A 26,139-nucleotide genomic window follows, 5' to 3' on the forward strand; every position below is an offset into this window, starting at 1 on the left:
CACAAAAACATATCCGCCGCGGGCGCCGATTACTGTTGTCCTTGCGCTCCGCATACGATCGCAGGGGCGCACTGCCCCGCCGTCGCTTGCTTCACGACTATAGCGCTCTATGGGACTGCTATGTTGAGCTGGATGCGGTTCGGCCCCCTCCAGGCAGGCTTAGCACCCAGCCATGTACCAGTTGACCTCCATTGACCGCCCGCCTAGTCATCAGCGTTCCAAGCTCCAGATCGTCTCTTCCCAACAGCGAGGCATGCCTATCCCCCATCCAGCCTCGACCGACCCAAACACGGCGCGCCAGCTCAAGCCTCCGTCCCGAAGAGCGAGGATGCTCTGCGCACGAATTGGGCGAAGAGGGCTGCTCGGGCCTATGTCCGGCTATCCGGATATCGCCCTCGTTCGCGACGTCTGGGAAGTCGATACGCCCCGAGCAAGGGCCATCCGAGCGTCCGAGACTCTAACGACACGCTCCTAGGCTCAGGGCCGCCCCTCATGCTTCCGCTTCTTCCGGCGGCTGCTTCCCCTTCCCCTGGGCACTGTTCCAAATACCCCCGTCTCCGCCATTCCTGCTCCCGCAACTGTGCCCGCTGGTGGTAGACCTCCGGAGCGGGCCTCCCACCTATTCTCGGGCCTTTCAATGGTCCCGCTCCGCGGTCGCTCCTGATTGTCGGATGTCGCCCACTAAGGACTCATCGCAGAGCGTCCTAGACGACGAATGAATCAAACGCAATCTGTGTCCACTGACCGGTGCAATCACCGATCTAGACAAGCCGCGTTCCCGGGCCCGCCTCTACTGTACAAGTCGCAGTGGAGGTACGTACGAGCCTCGTGCGGACCATCGCGAACATCAAACTGATGTCGGCATGGTGGTATGTAGGTGTGTGGCTGAGATCTAGAGAGCACTGGAGGCGATCAAATCTGACAGACGCCATGGTCCGTCGCGCGGACCCCACACGTTTAGCGCCGTTTGAGCGCCCGGAGGAACTTTCCACTAACCACAGTGCTCTTACCGCCTCGAGCGGTGATGTGGCTGGCCTATATGCGCGGCGCAATCATGCAGATTGCGTCACTGCCTGCGTCGAGTACTATATCACCGACAGGGTCGTCGGCCCCGATCTGGGAGCGTACGGCGGCAAATGGGGGCCATCGGCGAACGTGATATGTCCCCCGTGTTTCGACAGTCAGGTGAATCAATCGTTTGGCAGCGGACGCTCGAAGCTCGACGCAGCTGTCTCCCTTTGTCTCTCTGCTCGCTTATCTGCCTTCTCGAATCAAGTCGCCTGCCTACACCCGTCCCGCCCTGCACCAGAGCGGATCCGAGGTGTCATCCAAGCTCGGCACGCAGTCACCGTTGCCGCCTTCGCAGGCTCATCCTCTCACAGCAGACGTGCAGAAACATGTCCCATCTCCACCGGACCGCCACCGGACCCTGCATTCCCACCATATCAGGGTCTGGCGTGGCAGGATTTGCTGGGGCCCATCGCGGTCAGACTGGTTTGTGTGCGGGATTGCCGATCGTTGTGGTCGCGGGACCGTGTGGATGCGCAGGTGAACTCCGCTTAGACGCGAGGACGTCAGTCCGCGATGCCGCCACCCGGTGTTTTCACGTCCCCTTGTGCTACCTCTCATGTCACTCAAATGCGGTACCTTGAGATGGTGTCTCGATAATCATTGAATAACGTTGGTGGACCACGCATTGTGCCCGACGCCACAGGGATACTCGGGGGGTTATAATTGAAGCCAATGCGAGTATGGGTTGCGATATGCAAGGAACCGTTGATACAAGACAATCCGCCCCGGGCCAACCAGAACTATACTACGACACTACTACCCATGAAGAAAGTGACGATGAGGCACGGACATTATTGAAATCGTAAAGCGTCATATAGTGTCGAATGCGCGATGGTAGCGCGAGATCATCCGCGGCGAACATCTATGCTGTCTAGTATGATATACAATATGTTGTGGTGTCGCGTGTCGTTATCAGCCATTCAACTCACTCGACCAACCCTCTCGTAAAGCCACCAAACAATGCGCGGTATCACCATAACCCCTGTAGCAGAAACATGCACCGATCAGTTGTCGGAACCCTTCTCGTTCTTCTCGTCGCTCTTCTCATCGGAACCATGAACGGTACCCTCCGTCGCGGCGTCGTCGCGAGACACGGTCTCGACGCCAGCTGCGGGCGCGGCGGCAGACAGATCTGTCGGTGCCCGAGACTCGATATCTGCCGCCCTGGATTGCGGCTCGTCTCCAGCCTTGCGCACCACGCGCTTGAGCGTGTACGCGCGGAGGAAGAGCACTGTGCGAAACGCGCCAGCATCGTCAGGAGAGCCAGTATCTGGATTGAGGCGGTGTAAACATACCGAGGAAGAACCCGACACCCATGACTGGGGTGTTGACAAGCCAGATTGTGCTGATAGATTTCGTGTAAGCGTGTGTCAATGCTACTCGCTCAGGTATGTTCTGCGCAGCGCAAGGGTGCGTCAGAGGCTATGCGGACAATACAGCTAAAACGGGTCAACGCACCGATAGGTGTGGGATTTGTCTGACAAGGTCAGTCAATGACGCTGGGGAGGTGTCGATTGTGAGACCAGGTATCTTTGCAACACGTCGGCGCAATTCCTGTAAACACCAAATCAGACAACTGCTGGACGCTTTCGGAATAAGGGTGACATACGCTAGAGATAATGGCTTGTCCAACAGAGATACCGACGGTACCACCGATTGTCCTAATCAATACGAATGCAGCAGTGCTCGTCGCCATGTCCTTTAGGGGCATCGCGGCTTGAAGAGCAATCAGCGGGGTCTGCACATGTGATGTCGTTTAGTCTGGGTGTATTCAGAGCAGACTGAAACCGTAAACCAACCTGGAACAGACATCCGATGCCAATCGCGGCAATGAGTGGATACACCTCCCGTTCAGCGCTAAGACCCATGGTTAGACAGAGCGCAGGTATGAACAACAGACGCGCACTTATTCGCGGTATCGTCAAGCATTATCATGAGTCCCCAGCCAAGGGTCATGATAGCCCAGGAAATCCACATGACGGGCCGCCACCGCCCTGTGCGAGAGACGATCTGGCCGGAAACAATAGACATTGCGGCGGAGCCGAGAGAGAACGGAAGCATCCTGCATGTCGTGCATGAGCACCTCGTCATAAAGGGTATTTACGGAGACTCACCGGACGCCGGCATTGGTAGCAGAAGAGCCGAGGACCTGGAAGTATACCGGCAGGTAGTATGCGCCAGCGAAGAAACCGAATCCATGCAAGAACACGGAAATTAGGATGAGCGCTGTTGTACGCGTCTATGTTTGACAAGCTATGGTAAGGCATCGCCTATAAACGAATGGGAGGACGCGCAAACCTTGAACAGACGAGGCGGGATGATGGGGGACCGCTTCGTCAACAACTCGTTCGCTGACGCGGCAACCAAGAGAACGACTCCGATGACCAGGGGAGCGATACACTCCGGAGTGTCCCCTAAAATATGGCTCGATTATCAGACAATCAGCTCGTCCTCTTGAATGAAATAACACACACAGCTATTTTCGCTGAAGTTGAAGCCGAGCAGAATTAAGACCACCCCAGCAATGAGCAGAGCAAGCCCGAGGAAGTCGAATTCCCTGGCGTGCTCCCTCCAGCTCCTTCCCTGATGTGGGTTCAGGTTCAAGAAGAGGAACAGGAGGAGGAATCCGACACCGCCGGTGGGTCTGAGCAAGTCTCTACTGTCAGCACATATGATACTCGGATGACAGGCTAGGAGGCCCTTACAGATTGATGAAGAAGCACCTGTCGCAATCAATGGAGCAGTTAGCACGGGTCTAACCTGTAAAGTAAAATCATGTTGAACGTACCATCGCCAAGTAACGTGGTCAGTAAAAACCTGTGTGGACTCCGCGTCAGCCTTCGAAGTAGCTTATAAAAACATGATATCCGTACACCACCAAGCAAAGGGCCTATGACGCTGTTGAGCAGCGTTAGCCCCTTCCTGTCAAGCCAAACATGCGATAATCACCTGGCAATCCCCCATGTGGCACCGATATATCCTCCATACTTGCCACGACTGTAGATCATTAGCGACTGCGGGAAATGCCAAGTAGGCGCGCTGGACTCACTCCTGCAATGACACGATATCCGAGATAGTGATTTGGACCAATTGAATGATCCCACCGCCTCCAATACCTTGGACCGCGCGGGCAACAACCAACCATGTCATGTTTTGGGCCGCACCGCATAACGCGGAACCGAGCTGGATGCTCAATATCAAATTCTGGGGTGGGTCACATAAAATGGCGTGCTTACAAGGAAGATGGCGATGGAGGTAAACAAGATTGGTTTACGGCCTACAGGTAGGCTGCATGTCAGTGCGCTTGTAAATACACTCGGAGTGGAACCACATACCGATCAAGTCGGACAATTTGCCGTAGATAGGGGACAAGGCGGAGGACGCCAGGAGGTACGCGCTAGAAGATGCGCGTGAGCACGAGAAACGAAGAGTGGGGGTCTTGAGAACGTACGTCCCAACCCAACTGTAATCCTTGCCGCCACCAAGTTTCGCTACGATAGTTGGCAGAGCAGTGGCAACGATCGTCTATAGTATGATGTCAGCGTGCGCCAAGCAAAATGTAGTAATACCACATACCTGATCCAAGGCAGCGAGGAAGACACAGCACATCAAGCCCGGGAATACAAGCCTCATCCGGTTTTTAGGAAGAACAAGCTCTTCACCTTGCTTCCAATGTTGGACCGGTTTTTCTTTCCTTCCCTTTTCCAAATCCGAGGAGGCACCAAGTGCGGGAGCGAGCGCGGGCGCAATAGGGGACGCGCCCTGGTCGTACTTCTCCGAGGCCATCATCTCGCCTTGAATGGGTTGAACGAAGGCGGATTTCACCAATAGCGCAGAGACGCAAGAGATTGGTGCCAGAGAACAGCAGCGGCCGCGGTCAAGAGCGGGGAGAAATGCAGCGAGCTGAGGATGATCGTACCCCAGCTTTCTCTGGGATATTATAATGATGAGAACATCTGTGACAAATCTGGCGCCCGCATTCCCTCTTGCCGAACCGCGAGGCCTGCTCGCGCCGAGATGCCGCACATAGGACCGTCCGAGGATCACGATCATAACTGAGCGATGTTCGCACCCTACCTCATCCCAGTCGTGCAGGTATCCACCGCCAATCCAACGCATGCATACATGCGAGATGCACAGTTGCAATTCTTCAAATTCCCGCCTACGGCACTGCAGTGGGTCATGCACTGCTTTGCCATGTTAGCTCAGCAGCCGAAGCTAGTGCTTGCCGTGTGATGCAATGCACTTACGAAATGCCCCGGCAGCCGGGCTATGTGAGCGCTGTGAGAAGTCGCTGTGGCTTGCTCTCCTCCGCTTTGATTGGTTTGTCGATGTCCCAACGTGGGTGAGAATCTGGACCGGCGGACTATCGATTTCTTTCATTGGCTCTTCCTGCTCGATCTCCGCGCGCCGGGTTGCGTATTACCTGTGCGTACGTGCACTCGAGTTCTCAAGTTTGTAAGGTTTCTTGCCTTTTCCTCCATCGCTTTGACACGTCCGCTCGCCTCGGACTGCACTCAATCCGTTCAATATCGGAACGCGTGTGTTAGCATGGACCGTGCTTGTTCTCTAGTCACGTACTGTACATGTGCTGTTTTGGCCTTCAGTAGTGCCTTCATCGCATACTGTCTAGATACTTCACAAGTCTCACTTGTGAACCGTCCGCGGCATAACTTACTTATATCGATGTCATCAACACGACTGAAGTGATAGCATTCGGAATCCAGTACCCATCGAGACTCGTCTCTGCAGCGACGTCCGCATTCATACGTGTGTCGTATTGCTCCTATCCAATTCTCATGCACGAGGACAACTGACGGCCTTCCGCCTCCCAATGACGTCAACTGGACCTACTTAGTAGAAACAACATGAACTACCTGCACGACTTTTGGGACCAGATGATCTGGTGAGTCTGCTGGTTGCACACACTACACGTGTCCTTAGTGTGTTCATGAATATTGATATGTTATTCGGACGAGACACAGATCGACTCAACCTGAGTATGTTTTTACAGGCGCATACTTTGCATGCTCTCCGGGTCAGGATCCTCGTCTCGATGTTTCCTTGCATCTCGGCGACTGTTTGTGTGCTCTAGAGCTCTGCCCATCGGGCACACACATGTAGTTCCTGCCGAACCACCTCGATTATTCATCTCAGTTCCATCACTTGCTTTCCGCATGTGATGTCCCTGCTCCAGTATATTACAGTGATTAACCAGTCCTTGGGACAGTCGGTTTTGGTCCCCGTATTCAGTCGGCCCCTGTCACTTTTGTTCCGATATGGAGGAGGCATATCTGTGTGGTATCGTATGATGTACCCTCGGCTGTATATGTTCGTTAAAGTGGGTATGAAGCAGATCGAACCAGTTGTCGTGAACTTTCGGGCCTTACTGCGCCTTGCATAAGTCCGTGAACGGTGAACGTGCGGATTTTTTTCTCTTCGGCGTCTACACTACCCGACCTGCCTAAACAGGCCATATCAGCCTACAGGACTACGAGTCCATGACAGGGCGTCACGGCCTCACTGAAGGGGCGTTGGTAGACCACACGCGTACCCAGGTAGATGAGGTATGGATATGGGTGCCCGGGTACTTTCATGTCTGTATTTCAGCCCCTTTTGGTCCTCCCTGGGGATCCTGTACCCTGATTTGAACGGGAGGTACCATAGTCAAGGTGCAGTTGACATGCCTGAGTCAGTGCAGAGGCTTCGACATGCCTTGTGACACATCCTCGACGTATCTCATTCACGATATGCACATACAGCGCTCAGGCACTAGGAGCAACTCGAATCTGACCGTACACAATGTCACAAGTCATGTATTAATTGGAAAGGGCCCAATTCACTTCTCATGCAGTGACTATGCTGCCCCTCATGCAAGCTATCTCCGCGCACCATAAAAACTGGATGACTCCGAGTATGGCCGAGTCTACTGGATTCATTGCATGCTCACCCTTCAAGCTTCACCTTCAAGCTTCAAGTTGGGAATGCCGATGCCAGTCCAGCGAGCGGACTCAGCGGGGAGCTCTGCCATGCTTGTAACCGTGATGTAGCCTGTTTAGGCAGGTCGGGTAGGGTAGACGCTGGAGAGAAAAAAATCCGCGCGTTCACGGACTTATGCAAGGCGCAGTATAGCGGCCCCATGAGTGGGACGGCGCTTCATTTCCTTGAGAGCGGAACACCTCTTGCCGACCTTGGCCGAGACCCGATATAGGCAATTGACATCTAAACGCCTGTCCCAACAAGCGAGCGACCACTTGTCCTGCTATTTCAACGAGGGTCAGGGCCTTCCCTCGGAAATCATCGCCTCAAAAGGCTACGTAGAGGAAGGTATGCATATAATGTTGATTTATAGCGATTTTGAAGGGGATCTGTCGTTATAGTCTTAACATATGATGCCGTGAATTATATACACAATTGCTTTTCTTCGGAAATCCTCTGCAGCAATCAGGTAGTGACTTCACGAATCAGTCTGCTGCTGTTATCTCCCGGAGTATGGCAGATACAGGGTTGTCATGTACATATGTGCATTATTATTGGCTAGTGGAGCCGGAGGGGAGCGGCAAAATGTGCAGTGTCCCAAGGACCGATCCATCACTGTAAGTATCTCTCTACGATCATTACTCCGCGGAGTCGCCGCGACTTTTGCTCTCAAAATGGATAAGGAGAACGAAAAATATCATACTCACTTACTGATGGTCTTTGTTGAGACGATTTGTCTTGGAGGTCCGCAGACAGCCAAAGGATGTATGCCAGTAAAATCCACATGGGGCTTGAAGATGATCGCGATTATCTAATGACACGATTACGTAAAGCAATATCTTCAGTCTTTCTTGTAGCCTCACCTCATCCGGCGCGGATACTTCTCCTTCTTCCACCACCACCCCCACCTACAAACGTGAAATGTCTGAGCAGCAGGCTACCATCCCTACGTTCAAGCTCGTACTTGGTGCGCAATCAATGTCCCTAGGTATCACCCTGCAGTTGTGCTAACGAAAACTTTGCATGTTCGCCCAACTATCTTGATCGATGTCTGTGCCACATCCTCATTTTCGTGTCTTTGACGACCGAAACTGTGCCTCGCTTCCCGTGCAATGCGATACGACGTGATGGGGCATAGTCGGAGATGGAGGCACTGGCAAAACCACCTTCGTCAAGGTATGTCCCAGCATATGTCCCGTTCAATATATCTCGATCGTGTGCTGATCTTTCCCCCTCATTAGCGCCACTTGACCGGTGAATTTGAGAAGAAGTACATCGGTGAGCACAGTAGTGGTGTCATGCACCACATCATCGAGTACATGGCTCCTGATCGCGCCACCGCCGCTGTACGTAGCCACTCTCGGAGTCGAGGTCCACCCTCTCTCTTTCTCGACCAATTTCGGCACGATCTGCTTCAACGTCTGGGATACCGCGGGTCAGGAGAAATTTGGCGGTCTCCGCGACGGCTACTACATCCAGGGACAGTGCGGGATAATCATGTTCGACGTCACCTCCCGCATCACGTACAAGAACGTTCCCAACTGGCACCGTGATCTTGAGCGTGTCTGTGAGAACATCCCCATCGTTCTCTGCGGTAACAAGGTCGACGTGAAGGTGCGTGGTGTTATCATAGCCGTCAGCGGCTCTATGAGTACTGACGGCCGTTGCCTTATCTGGTACTTTGTGCTGCAGGAGCGGAAAGTGAAGACCGGCAGCGTCACGTTCCACCGCAAGAAAAACATCCAGTACTTTGAGATCTCGGCGAAATCGAACTACAACTTCGAGAAGCCGTTCCTCTGGCTCGCGAGGAAGCTCGTTGGGTGCGTATAGCTACTCATTGGGTCTGGACTATACCGACTCTCTTTCACCCGCACAGCAACCCGTCGCTGGAGTTCGTCGCTGCGCCCGCTCTTGCGCCGGCGGAGGTTCAGGTCGACCCCGAGCTCATGAGGAAGTACGCGGAGGAGCTTGCGCAGGTCAGTAACCTTCCCTGCGATCATACAGGACTGTTTCTTATCATCGTAATTCTCCCAGGCCGAGGCTGTTCCCTTGCCAGAAGAGGACGACGACTTGTAATTCTACGCATTCACGACTCTTTATCATGCCCCTGCTACCCCATCTGTCTCTTTCATACGTCCTGTATCCGACACTGTTCTAAGTACAAGTACAAAGCTCATCGCATCATACCGGAGTAACCATGCTCCGAACCCGCTGCTACGAATACGCACCCCACCTTGTAGAAGTTGTCAGTTCGTTGTCGGTGGTCGCTGTATCGAATTTATGTTTCCAAGCAGCCATACGTATATACACGGAGAAGCACATGTCAATTCATCAAATTCTGCGCGTTATAGGTAAGTTGCGAAGTCAGGGGCAAGCTAGTGGGGAACACTATCGAGCGGCCTCCGATGGGAAACAGCTAGGCTGCCTACCCATCTGAGTCTTGATGTTCGCATAGAAGGAGTTCCACCCCTTGGTGCTCGTCAGGACGGGACACACAGGCAGCCGGGGATGAAGGATGCCCTAGGTCCTTTTCGCAAAACTATCAGCGAGCCCACAGCACTGGACAGTGGACTAACGACCAAACCTTTTTCCCCTGTATAAAAACAACACGAAGTAGGGAGGATCGGAATTGCTGGGCATCTAACATCAACCTAACGGCGCGGCCCACCCTGTGCGCTGGACTTCTGAGTGCTCGATCGAAAATGAGTAGGAGATCTGAAGAGATGTGAAGAGATCGTTAGGTTGGTAAGTGAATCGGAGTGCTGCTGAAGACACCGTGTGTACATGTACATGATCGATGTCGCATACTGGAGGATCAGGTCCTAGAGGCCCATCTCCTGTCACTGTGAACACATTTATACAAATACTTACAAGCGAGGTCTTAGACGTCGTGTTGGATGGGGCAAATGAGACGCGTCCGACTCCGAGTCTCGACGCGTCGCTCACATGATGCGCGTTCCTGCCACCAGAGATGGGCGAGGGACTGATGACACCGGGGGTCAAGCGTGAGAGAGTCTATGGTTTTCCTACCGATTGCATGTCATAACTTCAGGCATTGTAGAATTCAATAAAGCCAGAACTCTGGAAGCTGAAATAGAGAGAAAGCCTGAGCCATTAGAAGAAGTCACCGCTGCCGACTTTCGGGGTCCTGGGGTCAAGCACATCTCTGCCTGCCACAAGAATGCTGGGCGCCTCTCTCGATCCTGTGGCGCTAGCTCATCGACTTTGTCGCTCCACCGCCAGCCCAAGAGCTTGGCTTTTCTCACCTTCGCCCATCACTCCGTTTTCCAGATATCCATTTTTCACATACGCACCGCTGTCGATGGTTTTGCCCTTCATTTCCAAGCATCCATTACTCTGCAAGATACCTCGGACACTACCAAAATGCATTCCTGGCATCGCACTCTCGAAACAGGCGCGCTGCTTCGCCTCCTCTACTCCTTCGTCAAGCCCGCCTCTCCCTAGGCCGTATCGCTTCCACGTTGGGGCGAGCTGGGCAGGAAAGCCGCATGACCCGCGCGGTCCACGAGTCAACACGGACCCGTTCCCTCCGGACAGTCCGATAGGGAAATGGCGAGACACGACGTTATCGCGGCCGAACCCTGGAGCTGGGAAGCATATCGGGGAGGACTTCTTTTACATTCAGGATGTGAGTGTTGCATCAGGTGTGCGAAACGACGGCGAGTTGAACGCGGGCTGGCCTGTCTCTCCAGATGCGCGAGGGCTCCGTGAGTACAGCTCAAGCTCTTCCTCTAGCCAGCCTCTGACGCCGGTGGACGCGTCTGGTACGACTTTGTTTTCGCTCTGCCTCACTATAGGGGGTCTCGCTAGGTGTCGCGGACGGAGTGGGTGGATGGGTAGAGTCGGGCATTGACCCGTCACTATTTTCTCAAGCACTCATGTACCATGCACACCGATATTCAAAGGTTGCCTGGCCTGGCGAGCCCGAGGTTGACCCTATGCAAGAGTATGAAGAGCGTGAGCAGGTGGAAGGGTGGGAGTTGTCTCCGGTGGAGTGCCTAGAATCTGCGTATGGAGGTGTGCTTAGGGAACGATACGTTGTAGCCGGTGAGTGTGTAGATGGTCTGGTTCGCACAGCTGACCGACGTAACCGGTTGTCATAGGTTCAAGTACCGCGTGCATACTCACACTCAACGCGTCGACGGGGATGTTGCGGGCGGCAAAGTATGTTTTCGCGTATTCCTGAGGTATTCTGGCGTTTCGAAATGAATATCTCCCCGTACCAGCCTCGGCGACAGTGGATTTCTCATAATCCGCGGTTCGCAAGTCATCTATCAGCAACGCTCTCAAACACATTTCTTCAACTGCCCAAAGTACGTGCTTGTGTAGGCTGTGCTCTAAAGCGCCATAACCAACCGGCCAATATCGTAGACAGCTGTCGAAGCTGCCTGTAGCCCAAAAACGCTTTTCCCGAGCCGTTGTAGATCACCCAAAAGACGCAGACTTATGCGAGCTCAAGTTACGGCATGGTGACCTGATCATCGCATATGTGCGTAAGCCCCACCAGAAGCAGCGCTTCCTCAGCTAAGCGGCTATACATCCTTCACAGACCGACGGACTATCGGACAACGTCTTCCCTTCGGAGATGGTCGCCATCTGTGGCCTCGTCGCGAGGCAGTTTCAGCTGAATAGGCGCACTATCACACCAGTGGGTGAGATGGAGTTCGAGGGGAGCGCCGAGGACCAGGAGGTCCAAGCGATGGCCGAGCGTATCGTGGATTACGCGCGGATTTGTATGGCGAACACGAAGAGGGTCAGCCCCTTCGAGCGAGCCGCTGCTCGTGAGGGCATGTACTTCCGGGGCGGGGTAAGTCATGCGTTGGTCTTCGTCGAACTAGGCCTTGCTGACCTGTTTCGGATCACAGAAGGTGGATGAGTAAGTCTCGATCTGCAGGGCTGTATCAGGGTGGGCCACTTACGACACGACATTGACAGCGTCACCGTTCTCGTCACGATGGTCCAAGAAGCGATCTGAAGGCTTATGAACAGAGAAGCCCTCTGGCCACCCTTGATCCTCTTGGTCAGTGGTTCATTACCCGCATAGCTGCGTCAGCGGGCTGACACACTGTTCTGGCACGTAGTAACCAGACTATGCGGATATCGGACTAGGCTACATGGTGCATTGCGATACCCTAATGCTGAACACTTGGATGTCCATGTGTAATGTATCTGTAGAGGCATCTTATTGTCGTTACTGTTTATTGTAATATATGCACACCGGCGCACATCTTTCAACGTATTTCGAGGTGCGTACCGTCGCTTGACACTCACAACTATTGTTTACGGCAATTGACGAAAGATGCGTTCCAGAGAGTGACGTTGCAGGCGCGCCGACGGATCGCGGGTTGATAGCTGCACTTTCCCCCGATGTCACTTTGAGTTTCTGCTGGGATGCTGCAGAGAACGCAGGGGACGGCTGTTCTCGGCGATGACCGGTGCAACACAACTTGGACCTTGGCAAGCTCGACGCAATTTTGAACCTTCCAATTTCGGTCCGCAGTCGCCCAGAACAGCCACTGTGTTTCCTCGAGGTCATTTTGGGCATCGCCAAATTACTCGCACAGGTTCGACGGCCTGAAGGCTCCGGCGGGGTAATGGCACTCAGTATGCGCCCATCCTCGGAGAAGCATATGATCTTTTGGAATAGGGGGCCTGATACCGGTAGAAGGCAAGTCAGAGCACAGGTTATTGCCAGTTGGCCAGTCAAGGGTATCGTGGGGTATGTGACGCTGATAAGCTGCTATCGCAACGAGCGACATACGTCCGTCCTTACATGGGCATGATCGACTCAAAACGACGGGGAAATTTGTTTTACGTGGTTGACACGCACGAGACCTGCTGAACCCGAAAGAGGGTTTGACGGCGTGCGGCATCGGCTAAAGTATGCACATTCTCGGATGATTTGGCTCGGGCACTTGTTTTCTAGTATTCTGGGACTGTCAGTCAGAGTCACGGAAGAGTTGCTGAGTTATGATATGGTGAACGAGGCTGCGAATCAAGGCCGGTCTCAGGATGTCTGATGGAGGTCGGGGGATAACCAGTCTGGGCAATGGCGGCAACGGATTCCCACGCAACCGATGTGACAAACAAGGAACCTGTTTCAGCTGCCTACCACTTCTTCCCCATCGCCCGCTCTCTTCCTCCTCAAGCACAGACCCAACACAAGCTGTTGTCGGTCGTTTCACTCCTTTACCCACCACGTCCTGTCCGTCTTGCACTGCGCCAGTCTTGACGCATCCCTCTTTCCCCCATGGCTGCGCGTCCCGGCCCTGGCTATGACCAGCTGAATCCTTTCTCAAATCAACCTCAATATGCCCGCCAGTACTCGGACTCCGACGCTGATTCGTATACCAGCCGCAACGCAAGCAGCGTACCTCTCGCCTCGTCTGGCTACTACGATGGCACCTACACCCCCCAATGTGAGTGCACTGGTCCGATATCCTTTTCGTAGTTGCTCGGCGTCCGAAGGCTCCGCCATGCCGCTCGGTCGCATCAATTACGATGGGTGAACTCCCCTGTTACTGTCCAGCGCCGCTTGGCTGTGCGCAGCATATAGACCAGCGCAAGGGGTGTGCTGGAATCAGCTACACTTGCCATGCCCCCGTCCTACGGGCCTCTGCATGACACCTCATCGACGGATTCCGTCGCCATCCTCCCCCACCTTGCTGGTCATGGTAGCAACAGCGGCTACGCATTCGAGCGGACGTCTACCGAGCCTGCTGAATCCCATGAGACGGTACCGATACTGACGTACACTCCTGCAGCCGGCGATGAGGCGGGCTTCCCGGGCTACAACCGCCACTACAGTGCGTCGGTCGAATCCCACATGAGCGTCGGGACCAGCATTGCGCCTGGCAACCCGTTCGCGGACATTCCGGGCGCGGGTGAGCCATACCCTGCGTGGTCGGCGGAACGCCAGATACCCATGTCGACGGAGGAGATTGAGGACATTTTCCTCGACCTCCAGCAAAAGTTCGGCTTCCAGAAGGATTCCATGCGTAATATGGTACGTCCCTCTCCTAAGGCCGTCTTCCCCCTTCTCCCTCTGTCCCCTGCATCCGCCGCTCTGTTTCGTCCCCTCCTACTGCCGATGGAGCATCACTGTCAGACATGATTGCTGAATACTGTGACAGTTCGACTTCTTGATGACGCTCCTTGATTCGAGGGCGTCTCGCATGACGCCGAATCAAGCCCTTCTCACCGTCCATGCTGACTACATTGGCGGTCAACACGCCAACTACCGGAAGTGGTATTTCGCCGCCCAGCTCAACCTCGACGACGCCGTCGGTCAGTCGCAAAATCCCGGTCTGCAGCGCCTCCGGAGCGTCAAGGGCAACGCGAAGACCGCGGGGGGCAAGTCGCTCGATAGTGCGCTCAACCGATGGAGGAATGCGATGAACAACATGAGTCAGTACGACCGCCTCCGCCAGGTCGCGCTCTACCTTCTCTGTTGGGGCGAGGCGGGCAACGTCCGGTTCACCCCGGAGTGCCTGTGCTTCATCTTCAAATGTGCGGACGACTACTATCGGAGTCCGGAATGTCAGAACCGGATCGACCCCGTCCCCGAGGGTCTCTACCTTGAGACAGTCATCAAACCTCTGTACCGCTTCATGCGGGACCAGGGCTATGAGGTCGTCGATGGAAAGTTCGTTCGTAGGGAGAAGGACCATGACCAGATTATTGGCTACGACGACATCAACCAACTCTTCTGGTATCCGGAGGGTCTCGCGAAGATCGTTCTGCAGGATAACGTAAGTCCACTTGTCGTAAAAGTGGGTACTGAGCGGGGAGTCAATGCTGATTGGCCGCATGCAGACGCGTTTGATCGACGTCGCGCCTACACAGAGGTACACGAAATTTGGTCGCATCGCGTGGAATCGCGTCTTCTTCAAGACGTTCTATGAGAAGCGTTCCTCCGCTCACTTGCTTGTGAACTTCAACCGTATCTGGATTCTGCATGTTGCGTTCTTCTGGTTTTACACCGCATACAACTCTCCCAAGGTTTATGCGCCGAAGAACAAGCAGTCCCCTTCTGCGCCTATGACCTGGTCTGCGACCGCTCTTGGAGGTGCCGTTGCGACGTCCATCATGATTGCAGCAACTATCGCCGAGTTCTCATACATCCCCACTTCGTGGCACAACGCCAGTCACCTTACTGCTCGTCTCGTCTTCCTGCTCATCCTCCTCGCACTTACTGGTGGTCCCACGTTCTACATTGCTCTCGTCGACGGCCGCCCGAACCAGGGCAATATCCCGCTCATCATCGGTATCGCGCAATTTTTCCTGTCCGTCGTGGTCACGGTCGCGTTCAGTATCATTCCTTCCGGGAGGCTGTTCGGTGACCGTGTCGCGGGCAAGTCGCGCAAGTACTTGGCTTCCCAGACCTTCACGGCCTCGTACCCCACGCTCACTCGTTCGGCGCGAATGGCTTCGATCTCGATCTGGCTCCTCATCTTTGGATGCAAGTTCACCGAGTCGTTCTTCTTCCTGACCTCGTCCTTCTCTAGTCCCATCGCTGTTATGGCGCGGACGAAGGTACAGGGCTGTAACGACAAGTACTTCGGGACCGCGCTATGCAGCAACCAAGTGCCGTTCGCCCTCGCGATCATGTACGTCATGGACTTGATCCTGTTCTTCCTGGATACGTATCTGTGGTACATCATCTGGATTGTCGTGTTCTCGGTTGCGCGGTCGTTCCACCTTGGTCTATCCATCTGGACGCCTTGGAAGGAGGTTTACACCCGGATGCCGAAGCGTATCTACGCTAAGATCCTTGCGACTTCCGAGATGGAGGTTAAGTACAAGCCCAAGGTATGTCTTGCTCCCATTCTTCAGCTCAGAACGCATGCTAACTGTAGCCCAGGTCCTTGTCTCCCAAGTCTGGAATGCCATCATCATCTCCATGTACCGCGAGCATCTGCTTTCCATCAATCACGTCCAGCGTCTCCTGTACCACCAGGTCGACAGTCCAGACGGTCGCCGCACCCTCCGTGCGCCCCCCTTCTTCACCAACAACAATGGCAACGAAGCCGACTTCTTCCCCGTTGGTGGGGAGGCAGAGCGTCGTATCTCGTTCTTCGCCTCATCCCTCACGACTGCGCTTCCGGAGCCCCTGCCGGTTGATGCTATGCCTACGTTCACCGTCCTTGTACCGCATTACTCTGAGAAGATCCTCCTTAGTCTTCGGGAGATCATCAGGGAAGAGGACCAGAACACCCGTGTCACACTGCTCGAGTACCTCAAGCAACTGCACCCGATTGAGTGGGACAACTTCGTGAAGGATACCAAGATTCTCGCCGAAGAGTCTGAGACCGCTACGTTCGACGGCACTCAGAGCACGAACGAGAAGTCTGGCAATAAGCGGACGGACGACCTTCCCTTCTACTGCATCGGTTTCAAGACGGCCGCGCCCGAGTACACCCTTCGTACGCGTATATGGGCTTCCCTGCGCGCGCAGACGCTCTACCGTACCGTGTCTGGTATGATGAACTACTCCAAAGCCATCAAACTCTTGTACCGTGTCGAGAACCCGCAAATCGTACAGCGCTTCGCTGGCAACACGGATCGCCTTGAGCGCGAGCTCGAGCGCATGTCCCGCCGGAAGTTCAAGTTCACCGTCTCGATGCAGCGCTACGCCAAGTTCAACAAGGAGGAGCTCGAGAACGCCGAGTTCTTGCTCCGCGCATACCCCGACCTACAGATCGCGTACCTGGATGAAGAGCCTGCCCCGAGTGGTGGCGACCCACGCCTCTTCTCTACGCTCATTGACGGTCACTCCGAGATTGACGAGCAGACCGGGAAGCGGAAGCCCAAGTTCCGCGTCGAGCTGCCCGGTAACCCCATTCTCGGTGACGGCAAGTCGGACAACCAGAACCATGCGATCGTTTTCTATCGCGGCGAGTTCCTCCAGCTCATCGATGCCAACCAGGACAACTACCTCGAGGAGTGCATCAAGATCCGGAACATCCTCGGCGAGTTCGAGCAGTATAACGTCTCGAGCCAGAGCCCGTACGCGCAGTGGGGCCACAAGGAGTTCAACAAGTACCCGGTCGCCATCGTCGGCACTCGCGAGTACATCTTCTCGGAGAACATCGGTATTCTCGGTGACATCGCTGCCGGAAAGGAGCAGACGTTCGGTACCCTCACGCCTCGTGTCCTCGCCTGGATTGGTGGAAAGCTGCACTATGGTCACCCCGATTTCCTGAATGCGACGTTCATGACTACGCGTGGTGGTGTGTCCAAGGCTCAGAAGGGTCTCCATCTGAACGAGGATATTTTCGCTGGTATGACGGCTATATCGCGTGGCGGACGCATCAAGCACTCCGAGTACTACCAGTGCGGGAAGGGTCGTGATCTAGGTTTCGGCACCATTCTTAACTTCCAGACCAAGCTCGGCACGGGTATGGGTGAACAGATGCTCAGTCGCGAGTACTACTACCTCGGCACGCAGCTGCCTATCGACCGCTTCCTTACGTTCTACTACGGTCATCCCGGTTTCCACATCAACAACATCCTCGTCATCTACTCGATTCAGACTTTCATGCTTACGCGTGAGTATCGCTTTTCTCGGGGTGTGCGTGGGTATTCATGAGGCTGACCTATCCGTAGTTCTATACCTCGGCACGCTCAACAAGCAATTGGCCATCTGCAAGGTCGACTCACAGGGCAATGTGCTTGGTGGACAACCTGGCTGCTACAACCTCATCCCGGTATTCGATTGGATCAAGCACTGCATTATATCTATCTTCTTGGTCTTCTTCATCGCTTTCTTGCCACTGTTCATGCAAGGTATGTCCACCAGGCTTGTTACTGACATTACCCAAGCTGACGTCTTCGCCTGCAGAGCTGCTTGAGCGTGGTACTGGCAAGGCGCTTGTGCGTCTTGGGAAGCACTTCTTGTCTTTCTCGCCGATCTTCGAAGTCTTCTCGACGCAGATATACTCGCAGTCCATTCAAAGCAACCTGACATTCGGTGGTGCCCGGTACATTGCAACGGGTCGTGGTTTCGCGACGACTCGTATCTCTTTCACCATCCTCTACTCTCGTTTCGCTGGACCCAGTATCTACATGGGTATGCGCAACCTGCTTCTGCTCCTCTACGCCACCATGTCCATCTGGACGCCCTTCCTCATCTACTTCTGGTTCTCGGTCTTGTCACTGTGCATCGCGCCCTTCGTCTTCAACCCGCATCAGTTCTCGTTCGCTGACTTCGTCATTGACTACCGCGAATTCCTCCGCTGGATGTCTCGTGGCAACTCGCGTACGAAGGCCAGCTCCTGGTACGGCTACTGCCGTCTGTCACGTACAATGATCACTGGTTACAAGAAGAAGAAGCTCGGGCACCCGTCTGAGAAGTTGGCCGGCGACGCTCCCCGTGCCAAGTGGCGGAGCGTCATCTTCTCCGAGGTCATCCTCCCAATCTGCATGGCTACCATCTTCGTCGTCGCGTACATGTTCGTCAAGTCCTTTCCCGACAGGAATGGCAAGCAGAACCCGAGCCCACTCGTCCGAATCGGTGTCATCGCGATTGGTCCAGTCGTATGGAACGCTGTCGTGCTCCTAACGCTGTTCTTCATCTCGTTGTTCATCGGGCCGATGATGTCAGGCTGGGCGAGGTTCGCGTCGTTCATGGCCGCGTTCGCGCACTTCCTCAGCTTGATCGGCCTCGTCGCCTTCTTCGAGTTCTTCGTATGTATTGTCGTGCTTGCCCAGTTGCTAGCCTTTCTGATCCTTTTTGTAGTGGTTCCTAGAGCTCTGGGACGCGTCGCACGCTGTGCTCGGTGTCATCGCCATCATTGCGATTCAGCGCGCCATCCAGAAGATCCTCATCTCCGTATTCCTCTCACGTGAGTTGAAGCACGAGGAGACCAACAAGGCATGGTGGTCCGGACAGTGGTATGGTCGTGGTCTCGGCTCGTCTGCGTTCTCGCAGCCCGCCCGTGAGTACGTGGTCAAGATCGTCGAGATGTCTCTCTGGACCTCCGACTTCTTGCTTGCCCACCTCCTCTTGATTGTCATGACGCCACCCATGTTCATTCCATTCGTCGACAAGCTTCACTCGATGATGATGTGTAAGTTGGTTTAATCGCATACGTGCAGTCTGAAGTGCTCACTTGCCCTACAGTCTGGTTACGGCCCTCGAAGCAGATCCGTCCACCACTCTTCTCCACGAAGCAGAAGCGCCAGCGGAGATGGATAGTACGTCAATAACTGACCCCAGCACATCCCTTTTACTGATCATCTTCTCAGGTGTTCAAATATTCACTGGTCTATATCATCGTGGTTGCGTTCCTCGCTGCTCTGATCGTCCTGCGTACGTCGCCCTCTTTACATCCGTGTCTGACTTCCTGCTAACAACTATCGTACAGCCGCACTCTTCCGGGATCACATTACATTCACGTGTACCGTATGCCAGAACATCTAAATCTAATGTCCACGCACGCATCTTCGCTTTCTGACCGTGCTGTGGTCGGGCCACAGCGACGCTCTCTATCACGCTCTCGAGCATCATTCCCTTGTCAACAGCTGACTTCGATACTTGCATTGGACCCTGTACTCTACATAGATCTATACAGCCATCTTATTTACTGATACCACACTGTGAGCTGGCCGTATGCAAACTTTCGATAGTAGGTATCGTCTAAACACATGCAGGGAACTCCCATTGTCGATGAGCCGTCAACACAAACATTCATTATAGCGAGACACAATTCTTGGCAAATTGAAAGCCACCACGCACGAAGCTGGTGGTCGTCGAGGTCGACTGTCGCGCTTTGGGCGCTCCGAAAGAAGCGGATATGTACGCACAGTTGGATGAGCTCGATCACTAGCTGTAGGTACTCACCACGTCCATCGCGTATCACTCGCCCACACGCACACTCCCCGATGAGCTGCTAGGAAATACTCTGGATGCCAACTATCCTTCAAAAACTCGCAGGAGTGGCTACGGCACTCAGGCAAAGGCTAAGAGGCGGAGACGATCCCAATGCCACCAGAATCCGTCGCCGACAAGTACTCACGAACAAGCTATGGAAGGGACTGCCATTCATCAGGTGCGAAGAATGCCTTTCACTGTTTCTGCTAGGCCAGTGGACTTACATGACCAGGCTTGTGCTATTTCTAGTGGGATACCTATGGATGCTGGCACTACCCTCCTCGCAATTCGGACAACGAATATACATAGATGAAAACGCACTACAGCCTGCACAGGTACGCTATGAATCTTGTCTTGACGTATTGAGACTGCCGTGTTGAGACTTTGAAGGTCCACACATACTGGAATTGGAACGACGTGCATCGAGCCGACCGGATACTTGAGGACCTGGAGCAACTGCGAGACCGGAATGCTACAAATGACGAGTGAGTTCCTGCGTTAGAGGGTGGTGAAGCGTTCACCCTCATAGCGTCCTACTAGAATCGCACGTTACTCCGTTGGCGTCTTCGAAAAGCTTGGAATACCCGCGCGTACACAACGATACTCCTTTGACACTCTGGGCGGGGTGCGTCCTTTACCTCCCGCGCTTTAGTTGGTGTCCATAAATGTGAGATTCAGGCAATAAACGGAACTAACGCATACGCTGTTATGGCGGCGCCACGTGCCTCTGGAGCTGAGGCTATAATCATCAGTGCTTCATGGTTGAGCAGAACCGGAGAGGGAGACGAAACTCTCAACTTAAGGGGTGTGGCTATTGTCCTTTCGCTTGCGGGGTACTTGAAGAGTGAGTAAAGTGTGCAAGACATTCAGAACTGTGTATGAAATTGCGGCACAGAGTACTCCTTGTGGGCAAAGGACTTGGTCTTCGTCATCAGTGATGGATACCTGGACGGCATGCAAGCCTTTATTACGACCTACCATGGGCTACCTCAAGCGAGTGCGTCTCAATTTTGATGTGACCCTAAAAAGGTGCTAACAAGCGAGCAGACCTGCACACCGAACCTCTGGAGTTGTCATCCGGTGTAGTCTGGACAGCGATAAACGTCGATTACCCTGGCCACTCTTTCTCCCACCTTGGTATATTTTTCGGTGAATAGCGAATTAGTTTCTGCCAAGCATAACGAAGCTGACTTCCTCAAGAGGGTCTGAATGGCCGCTTGCCGAATCAGGACCTAATGAACTCCGTCGGTGTAATCTCTCGTCATACAGGCGGAGTGCCGGTAGTGGTATACGATGACCTCGACCCTAGAGAAACGCCGAGCGCTCCGACTGTTGTCCCTTCATGGATGCCAGAGGGACTGAAGAACAACGGTGACGTACAGGAGTACGCCATGCGGGCTAAGGTCATCTCTCGTCATGTGAACTATCAAGCGAGAGGTGCAGCCAGTGGCGTGCATGGTCTTCTCCACCAGTGAGCACGCTGAACATATCATGACCAAATTACAATACTGACTACTGACAGATTCCGTATCGACGCCCTGACCGTATACGCAGTCCCAGCGACAGGCCCCCACGGATTTTACGCCCTTGGCAAGATCCTCGAATCATCCCTGCGGACCATGAACAACCTCCTGGAGCGCCTTCATGCTTCATTCTTCTTCTTCCTCCTGGTCAGGCCTGAGATATTTATGAAGATCGGCATGTACCTCCCCAGCGCCATCTTGGTCGGCACCTCGATGCTGTTCTCCGGACTTGGCGAGTGGGTCAATGCCGGATGGTTGCTGACCTCTGTCTCTCTCGAGGATGAAGAGAAATCGGAGAAGGCGCGGCCACGATCGGTGGAGAAGTGGGTCAGTAGGGATAGACCTGTCCTTGACGCTGTGACGGTCATGATCGCCACGCATGCCATCGGTTACGTCTTTTGGGAAGCTGTTAGCAGGAGACTGGTAAGTCGTTATACTTGTTTCTACCGAGAGCTGCCGCCTCATCCCGCTTCCCTGCAGGCTCATCCTGCCATCCTTTTCCTTATATTCGCTGCGGCTCCACTACTGGTTGCCCGCTTGCCTCAGCCAACCCGCCCCGGAAGCGCGCCAGTGTCCGCTGTACTCAAGGCGTTGAATCTCTGCTTCACCTCCGCGGTCATCTCCATCACCGCAGTGCTCAACTTTTCGCTCGCGGCGGCCCTCGCGGTCTTCATGGGCATCCCGCTCACCCTCGCATCACCCTCGCCACGCCTGCCATCCCGCATCGGGAAGTACGCACTGTACTCGATCCTCGCTCTAGGCTGGCTCGTGTTCTGCCCAGAGGAGACCGGGAAGGCGCTATGGAATTGGGAAGTGCTGAGGGTGTGGTTCGCGCCGTTCGTGTGCGTGGTGTACGTGCCGCTCGTGTTGCAGTCGGCGTTGGTCTGTTGGCTGCCTTCATGAGAGCGTTACATGTATGGATTGACGATAACTAATACAATATCCACTATGATACAAAAATTGGGATGATTTGCATGGTGCGACAGCAATGTGACAATGGGCGTATATACGGAGCAGGAGATGAAGGTGGCCGAGGAAGGGGGTCCAGAGGGTCGCAGTTTAGCCAATCTCCATGCCATCTGGGCCCTCGCCAAAGAGATCGTCGTCGTCTTCCCCACCAAACTCGTCGGGGTCGTTTCCACCGGTCGCGGCACCAGGGATGATGCCCTCCTTTCGGAGCCGCGACTTCTCCTTCATCTCGTCCCGCTGCGCCATCTTTGTGTCCAGGTCCGCCTGCAGCTTCTTGAGCGCGTCCTCGAAGCGGCGCTGAGTGCACACGTCGCGATCAATATCTCATTAAGAGCAAGAGCAAGAGCAAGAGCAGAGAACATAGAGCGTCTCCACAGAGCCGCAGAGCACTCACCTTGATGAGCGGGTTGCCCGAGCTCGCGATCTCGTTCCGCTTCTTGTTCACCGCGGCCTCCAGATCCCTGATCTCCTCGTTCAGCAGCTTCCGCGCCTGCACCGTCTCGTCGTCGTCGTCGTCGTCATCCTCGTCGCTCTCGTCCTCCTCGTCCTCGTCCTCGTCCTCTTCGTCCTCGTCCTCGTCCGCCTCCACGCCGCCCTCGTCATCCCCCAGCGCGAGGTCGAGCTCCGCCGCGAGCTCCTCGTCGATGTCGCCCTCGCCCTCCTCGTCCTCCTCGCGCGCGTGGGCCCCGCCCCCCTCCTCGTCCTCGTCCGCGTCGCCCGCCTGCGTCGCCGGAGTCGGCGCGTCGAAGCCGAAGGGCGTGGGCGCGTCGAGCGGCGCGTCGGGCTCGCGGTCGACGAACTCAGAGTCGGACAGGTCCGGGTTCACGTTCTCGAACACTTCGTACTTGACGTCCGACGCGAGCGCGTCGGCCTCGAGGAGGCGCTCGACTTCTTGCTCGACGGTCTCGATCGTCTGTGCGCGCGGAGACGGGGGAGGTCAGTGCAATGGTGCCGAGGGGGAGAGGGGAAGGGCGGGTACGCACTCGACGGTTCACGCGCTTGCGGAAGCGGCGTTTGCGGACGTGCTTGAGGGGCGGGGTTATGCCGTGCGGCCAGATGAACTCGTCGATGTTGAAGTTGCCGCGGTTCGCTAGCGAGTTCTCGTCCGCGACCTTATCCTCGACGACGAGCATCTGGCGCAGGGCGAGGATGTCAACGGAGGTGCGAGGACGCGATTGGGGGGAGACGCACCTGACAGATATCCGCCACCTTGAACATCTGCTTGTTGTCCAGGGTCTTCTGCGACTCGACGATGCATGGCAGGTCTACCAACTTAGATTGATAAGTGTTGTTTCCTATGTGGAATACAGCCCGCCTCGAGTCTGCGTGACGATCGCTTTCAGCGCACGAGGAGTAGGGACGGAGCAGCCACTCACCCTTGAACTTGAACCAGACGTCATCCGAGACCTCCCTCGCCTGCGCCATCTTCCTCAGCCTCTCGCAGTCCTCTCCGGGCGGCATGCGGAGTATGAACTGCTCCTCGAACACCAAGTCCTCGTCGTCGGAATCGAGCTCGCGGTCGTACGGCCCCAGGAAGGACATCCCCGGGGCCTGGGCCGCGGCCTTCTCGCTCAGTTTGAGCTTCAACTTGGGCTGTGGCTTCGCGCCCCTCGCAGCGCTGCGAGTCGTCCGTCCTTCGGAGGGGTCTGCGTAGGGAGGGGTGCTCTGCCTGCGGAGGTTGGCGGCCGTTCGGGATGCGCGAGGGGGGAGGCTGCGTTGCGGGGCGTGGCTCGCAGCGGCCCTATGAGAGGGCTGAAACGCGTCGCCGTCCTCGACATCGTCGACAACAATCACGTCTTCGTCAAAGTCGACCATTGTGCCCAAAGCGGAGCGCGACGTAGATAGAATATTACAGCGTTGGGAGCAGCGGACCAAGACCGTTAAGCGCCCAACTCCAGCGGCTCACAAAGACGCCCCCATACAGGTGTGACTGTGACCATCGAATGTGTGACCCGCGTGTCTATGTCACAGCGCGCGTCGATCGCTGTCTGCACCCGGGTTCCGAGGTCGTCCTCCGAGTCGTCAGTGAGTGCACACCCAATATGAGCGACTCCAAGCTCTCTCCTTTGCTCGGTGCTCGGAACATCTGTTTGCACATATGGCCCAGCCACGGCGATGTTGTCTCGTTCGACGTCTCTTCGACTGCTGCCTTGCTCTACCTCCAGCTCACCGTCCCTGGCCACTTCTCCGTCACCCATTGCGCCAACCCAGACCTGTCCCCCAGCGGTAGGTTTGTCATACACAAGTTTTTATGTCATGCCGTAGCGTCTGCTTATCATACTCTGGCCCCTTACCAGGTCAATTGCCCTTTTTGACCCATGGTCTGCATCACGTCTCCGGTCTGTCCGCAATCATCGCCTACGTCCGCAAGCTCCGTAATGCGCATAACCTCGATGGGCACCTCACTTCTGTGCAAACCGCACAACTGACCGCGCGCATCGCACACGTGGAGTCCAGCTATGGAGACCTTGTGGTAAGTTTCCCGGTTTACCCCCCTCTGGGCGCGCTCTGTAATGCTTGTGCTATCCTAGAACCATATGCTCTACTCGCTCCAAGAAAACTGGTCTAGCGTGACCGCACCCGCTCTGGTTTCCATGCTTCCCGTGCCTCAGCGCTACTACGTCCCCTCGCGCGTACGCAAGTCGCACAAGCCTAGGTTAGAGGCAGCTGGGCTTTGGCACGTTCCGGAGGTGGAAGGTGAGCCGGAAGAGCCCAGACGGGTCCTGGGACGTCGCAAGAAGCAGCATGCTCCGAACGAGGCCCACAAGTTCAAAACCGCGTTCGAGCGAGAGAATGTAGGCCGATCACGCACCCCCACCGTCTCGTCGACTCAATCGCCGTCCTGATGACAGGTAGTGGAGAAGGCGCGGGCGGTGTTCGATGTCTACGACAGGCTTCTTGGAGACCACCAGTTCTTCACGGGGAGCGAAACGTGAGGTCATGTCCCTACTCATGAGGACACGCTTGCTCACGCTTTCGACCTAGCCCCACGACACTAGACGTCGTCTTCGCCGCGCACACCCACCTGCTGCTAAACCTTCCCTTCCCAGATCCACTCGTCAGCTCCGTCCTCACCGGATCCTATCCCCGCCTCGCCGCGCACCACGCAGCCGTCCTGCGCATCGCGCTCCCCGACCCCGCGCACTTCCCTCCCGTAGTTCAAAAGAGCTGGTCGTATTCTCTGCGCTACCTCATCCCATGGCCGCGCGCGCCGCCGCGGCGCAAATCGCCTTCGACCGTCCTCGCGAACGCGCCCGAGGTGCAGAAGGAGGAATGGCGGTACCGGCTCTGGCGCTGGGGCTTCATCGGCGCGTCGGTGCTGATCGCGGCGGCGTACATACAGTTCGCGGCGATCACGATTGTCATCCAGGACGGGAGTGCACGTGCACGATTGCCTCTTCGTGGAGGACCCCCGCCCGATGATGTGGAGGAAGCAGAGGCGGCGGAAGGGGAAGAGGAGGAGGAAGAGGGAGCGGAAGCGGAAGAGACAGAGGAGGAGGAAGAGGCAGAGTGATGAGTAGGTGTTCTCGTAGCTTACTCCTACTCTCAATGCATGAACATGCATATGTCGGGGCTCCTGCTCCTAGCCATCTCGCGAACCGGACGCGTAGCGCAGCGACGCGCCTGAACGTGACCCAAGGCGATTGCCACGTGACGGTGACGTACACGAGGGCGCGTCCTAATCGCGCGATCGAATCTGCG

At 55.4% G+C, this 26,139-nt stretch overlaps 8 protein-coding genes across 8 annotated transcripts; 6 read left to right on the plus strand and 2 right to left on the minus strand.

Annotated features, from left to right (window-relative positions):
- Positions 1 to 54: 54 nt before the first annotated feature.
- DICSQDRAFT_177261 (uncharacterized protein) lies at positions 55 to 664 on the plus strand (the record flags this gene model as incomplete). The annotated part of the gene is made up of 2 exons (XM_007361036.1): positions 55 to 415; positions 476 to 664. The coding sequence occupies exons 1-2, from the start codon at positions 173 to 175 to the stop codon at positions 662 to 664; spliced, it is 432 nt and encodes a 143-aa protein (XP_007361098.1). The 5' UTR covers positions 55 to 172.
- A 1,060-nt stretch (positions 665 to 1,724) lies between these two features.
- Positions 1,725 to 4,968, minus strand: DICSQDRAFT_77666 (MFS amino acid permease). The gene is made up of 18 exons (XM_007361037.1): positions 4,648 to 4,968; positions 4,523 to 4,596; positions 4,407 to 4,468; positions 4,308 to 4,348; positions 4,121 to 4,254; positions 4,021 to 4,068; positions 3,945 to 3,969; positions 3,860 to 3,888; positions 3,777 to 3,794; positions 3,546 to 3,715; positions 3,370 to 3,485; positions 3,186 to 3,310; positions 2,978 to 3,133; positions 2,871 to 2,928; positions 2,681 to 2,809; positions 2,530 to 2,625; positions 2,367 to 2,466; positions 1,725 to 2,302 (listed from the first exon to the last, which is right to left on the minus strand). The coding sequence occupies exons 1-18, from the start codon at positions 4,858 to 4,860 to the stop codon at positions 2,076 to 2,078; spliced, it is 1,821 nt and encodes a 606-aa protein (XP_007361099.1). The 5' UTR covers positions 4,861 to 4,968; the 3' UTR covers positions 1,725 to 2,075.
- A 2,965-nt stretch (positions 4,969 to 7,933) lies between these two features.
- On the plus strand, positions 7,934 to 9,350 carry DICSQDRAFT_151890 (ras-domain-containing protein). The gene is made up of 7 exons (XM_007361038.1): positions 7,934 to 8,017; positions 8,189 to 8,226; positions 8,292 to 8,328; positions 8,405 to 8,664; positions 8,743 to 8,870; positions 8,927 to 9,026; positions 9,085 to 9,350. Exons 1-7 carry the CDS (start codon positions 7,972 to 7,974, stop codon positions 9,124 to 9,126), a joined length of 651 nt encoding a protein of 216 aa, XP_007361100.1. The 5' UTR covers positions 7,934 to 7,971; the 3' UTR covers positions 9,127 to 9,350.
- Positions 9,351 to 10,323: 973 nt separating this feature from the next.
- On the plus strand, positions 10,324 to 12,464 carry DICSQDRAFT_77671 (protein serine/threonine phosphatase 2C). Its single transcript, XM_007361039.1, has 11 exons — positions 10,324 to 10,699; positions 10,764 to 10,778; positions 10,869 to 11,118; positions 11,175 to 11,235; positions 11,298 to 11,384; positions 11,443 to 11,560; positions 11,621 to 11,878; positions 11,937 to 11,947; positions 12,007 to 12,091; positions 12,153 to 12,317; positions 12,382 to 12,464. Exons 1-9 carry the CDS (start codon positions 10,373 to 10,375, stop codon positions 12,044 to 12,046), a joined length of 1,167 nt encoding a protein of 388 aa, XP_007361101.1. The 5' UTR covers positions 10,324 to 10,372; the 3' UTR covers positions 12,047 to 12,091; positions 12,153 to 12,317; positions 12,382 to 12,464.
- Positions 12,465 to 13,996: 1,532 nt separating this feature from the next.
- On the plus strand, positions 13,997 to 19,495 carry DICSQDRAFT_49951 (1,3-beta-glucan synthase; the record flags this gene model as incomplete). The annotated part of the gene is made up of 10 exons (XM_007361040.1): positions 13,997 to 14,077; positions 14,205 to 14,822; positions 14,887 to 15,882; positions 15,935 to 17,621; positions 17,680 to 17,859; positions 17,915 to 18,759; positions 18,812 to 19,142; positions 19,196 to 19,269; positions 19,321 to 19,384; positions 19,440 to 19,495. 10 exons carry the CDS (start codon positions 13,997 to 13,999, stop codon positions 19,493 to 19,495), a joined length of 4,932 nt encoding a protein of 1,643 aa, XP_007361102.1.
- A 473-nt stretch (positions 19,496 to 19,968) lies between these two features.
- DICSQDRAFT_97369 (Gaa1-domain-containing protein) lies at positions 19,969 to 22,400 on the plus strand. The gene is made up of 10 exons (XM_007361041.1): positions 19,969 to 20,123; positions 20,178 to 20,280; positions 20,336 to 20,430; positions 20,486 to 20,570; positions 20,624 to 20,789; positions 20,841 to 20,942; positions 20,993 to 21,094; positions 21,146 to 21,416; positions 21,468 to 21,891; positions 21,949 to 22,400. Exons 1-10 carry the CDS (start codon positions 19,981 to 19,983, stop codon positions 22,369 to 22,371), a joined length of 1,914 nt encoding a protein of 637 aa, XP_007361103.1. The 5' UTR covers positions 19,969 to 19,980; the 3' UTR covers positions 22,372 to 22,400.
- DICSQDRAFT_132040 (uncharacterized protein) lies at positions 22,383 to 24,277 on the minus strand. The gene is made up of 5 exons (XM_007361042.1): positions 23,814 to 24,277; positions 23,629 to 23,759; positions 23,421 to 23,570; positions 22,832 to 23,350; positions 22,383 to 22,734 (listed from the first exon to the last, which is right to left on the minus strand). The coding sequence occupies exons 1-5, from the start codon at positions 24,250 to 24,252 to the stop codon at positions 22,528 to 22,530; spliced, it is 1,446 nt and encodes a 481-aa protein (XP_007361104.1). The 5' UTR covers positions 24,253 to 24,277; the 3' UTR covers positions 22,383 to 22,527.
- A 192-nt stretch (positions 24,278 to 24,469) lies between these two features.
- DICSQDRAFT_177268 (uncharacterized protein) lies at positions 24,470 to 25,951 on the plus strand (the record flags this gene model as incomplete). Its single annotated transcript, XM_007361043.1, has 5 exons — positions 24,470 to 24,663; positions 24,735 to 24,910; positions 24,969 to 25,232; positions 25,290 to 25,369; positions 25,423 to 25,951. Exons 1-5 carry the CDS (start codon positions 24,480 to 24,482, stop codon positions 25,949 to 25,951), a joined length of 1,233 nt encoding a protein of 410 aa, XP_007361105.1. The 5' UTR covers positions 24,470 to 24,479.
- Between the last annotated feature and the right edge of the window lie 188 nt (positions 25,952 to 26,139).

Source organism: Dichomitus squalens, assembly GCF_000275845.1.
Source record: "Dichomitus squalens LYAD-421 SS1 unplaced genomic scaffold DICSQscaffold_2, whole genome shotgun sequence".
Classification (NCBI taxonomy): Eukaryota; Fungi; Basidiomycota; class Agaricomycetes; order Polyporales; family Polyporaceae; genus Dichomitus; species Dichomitus squalens.

Excerpts from the sequence above, each read along its gene's own strand:
- DICSQDRAFT_97369 (XM_007361041.1), top strand. The coding sequence starts at position 19,981 with ATGCCAACTATCCTTCAAAAACTCGCAGGAGTGGCTACGGCACTCAGG. Across the intron at positions 20,790-20,840 it reads GCTTGCGGGGTACTTGAAGA|AGTACTCCTTGTGGGCAAAG; the intron begins GTGAGTAAAGTG and ends ATTGCGGCACAG. Across the intron at positions 21,095-21,145 it reads CCACCTTGGTATATTTTTCG|AGGGTCTGAATGGCCGCTTG; the intron begins GTGAATAGCGAA and ends GACTTCCTCAAG.
- DICSQDRAFT_132040 (XM_007361042.1), bottom strand. The coding sequence starts at position 24,252 with ATGGTCGACTTTGACGAAGACGTGATTGTTGTCGACGATGTCGAGGAC. Across the intron at positions 23,760-23,813 it reads CGTCTGGTTCAAGTTCAAGG|ACTCGAGGCGGGCTGTATTC; the intron begins GTGAGTGGCTGC and ends ATCGTCACGCAG. Across the intron at positions 22,735-22,831 it reads CGGGCAACCCGCTCATCAAG|CGCCGCTTCGAGGACGCGCT; the intron begins GTGAGTGCTCTG and ends GTGTGCACTCAG.
- DICSQDRAFT_77666 (XM_007361037.1), bottom strand. The coding sequence starts at position 4,860 with ATGATGGCCTCGGAGAAGTACGACCAGGGCGCGTCCCCTATTGCGCCC. Across the intron at positions 4,469-4,522 it reads GATTACAGTTGGGTTGGGAC|CGCGTACCTCCTGGCGTCCT; the intron begins GTACGTTCTCAA and ends CGCATCTTCTAG. Across the intron at positions 4,069-4,120 it reads GATATCGTGTCATTGCAGGA|TCGTGGCAAGTATGGAGGAT; the intron begins GTGAGTCCAGCG and ends AATGATCTACAG.
- DICSQDRAFT_77671 (XM_007361039.1), top strand. The coding sequence starts at position 10,373 with ATGGTTTTGCCCTTCATTTCCAAGCATCCATTACTCTGCAAGATACCT. Across the intron at positions 11,385-11,442 it reads CATTTCTTCAACTGCCCAAA|ACAGCTGTCGAAGCTGCCTG; the intron begins GTACGTGCTTGT and ends CCAATATCGTAG. Across the intron at positions 11,561-11,620 it reads GTGACCTGATCATCGCATAT|ACCGACGGACTATCGGACAA; the intron begins GTGCGTAAGCCC and ends CATCCTTCACAG.
- DICSQDRAFT_151890 (XM_007361038.1), top strand. The coding sequence starts at position 7,972 with ATGTCTGAGCAGCAGGCTACCATCCCTACGTTCAAGCTCGTACTTG. Across the intron at positions 8,018-8,188 it reads TACGTTCAAGCTCGTACTTG|TCGGAGATGGAGGCACTGGC; the intron begins GTGCGCAATCAA and ends GATGGGGCATAG. Across the intron at positions 8,227-8,291 it reads GCAAAACCACCTTCGTCAAG|CGCCACTTGACCGGTGAATT; the intron begins GTATGTCCCAGC and ends CCCCCTCATTAG.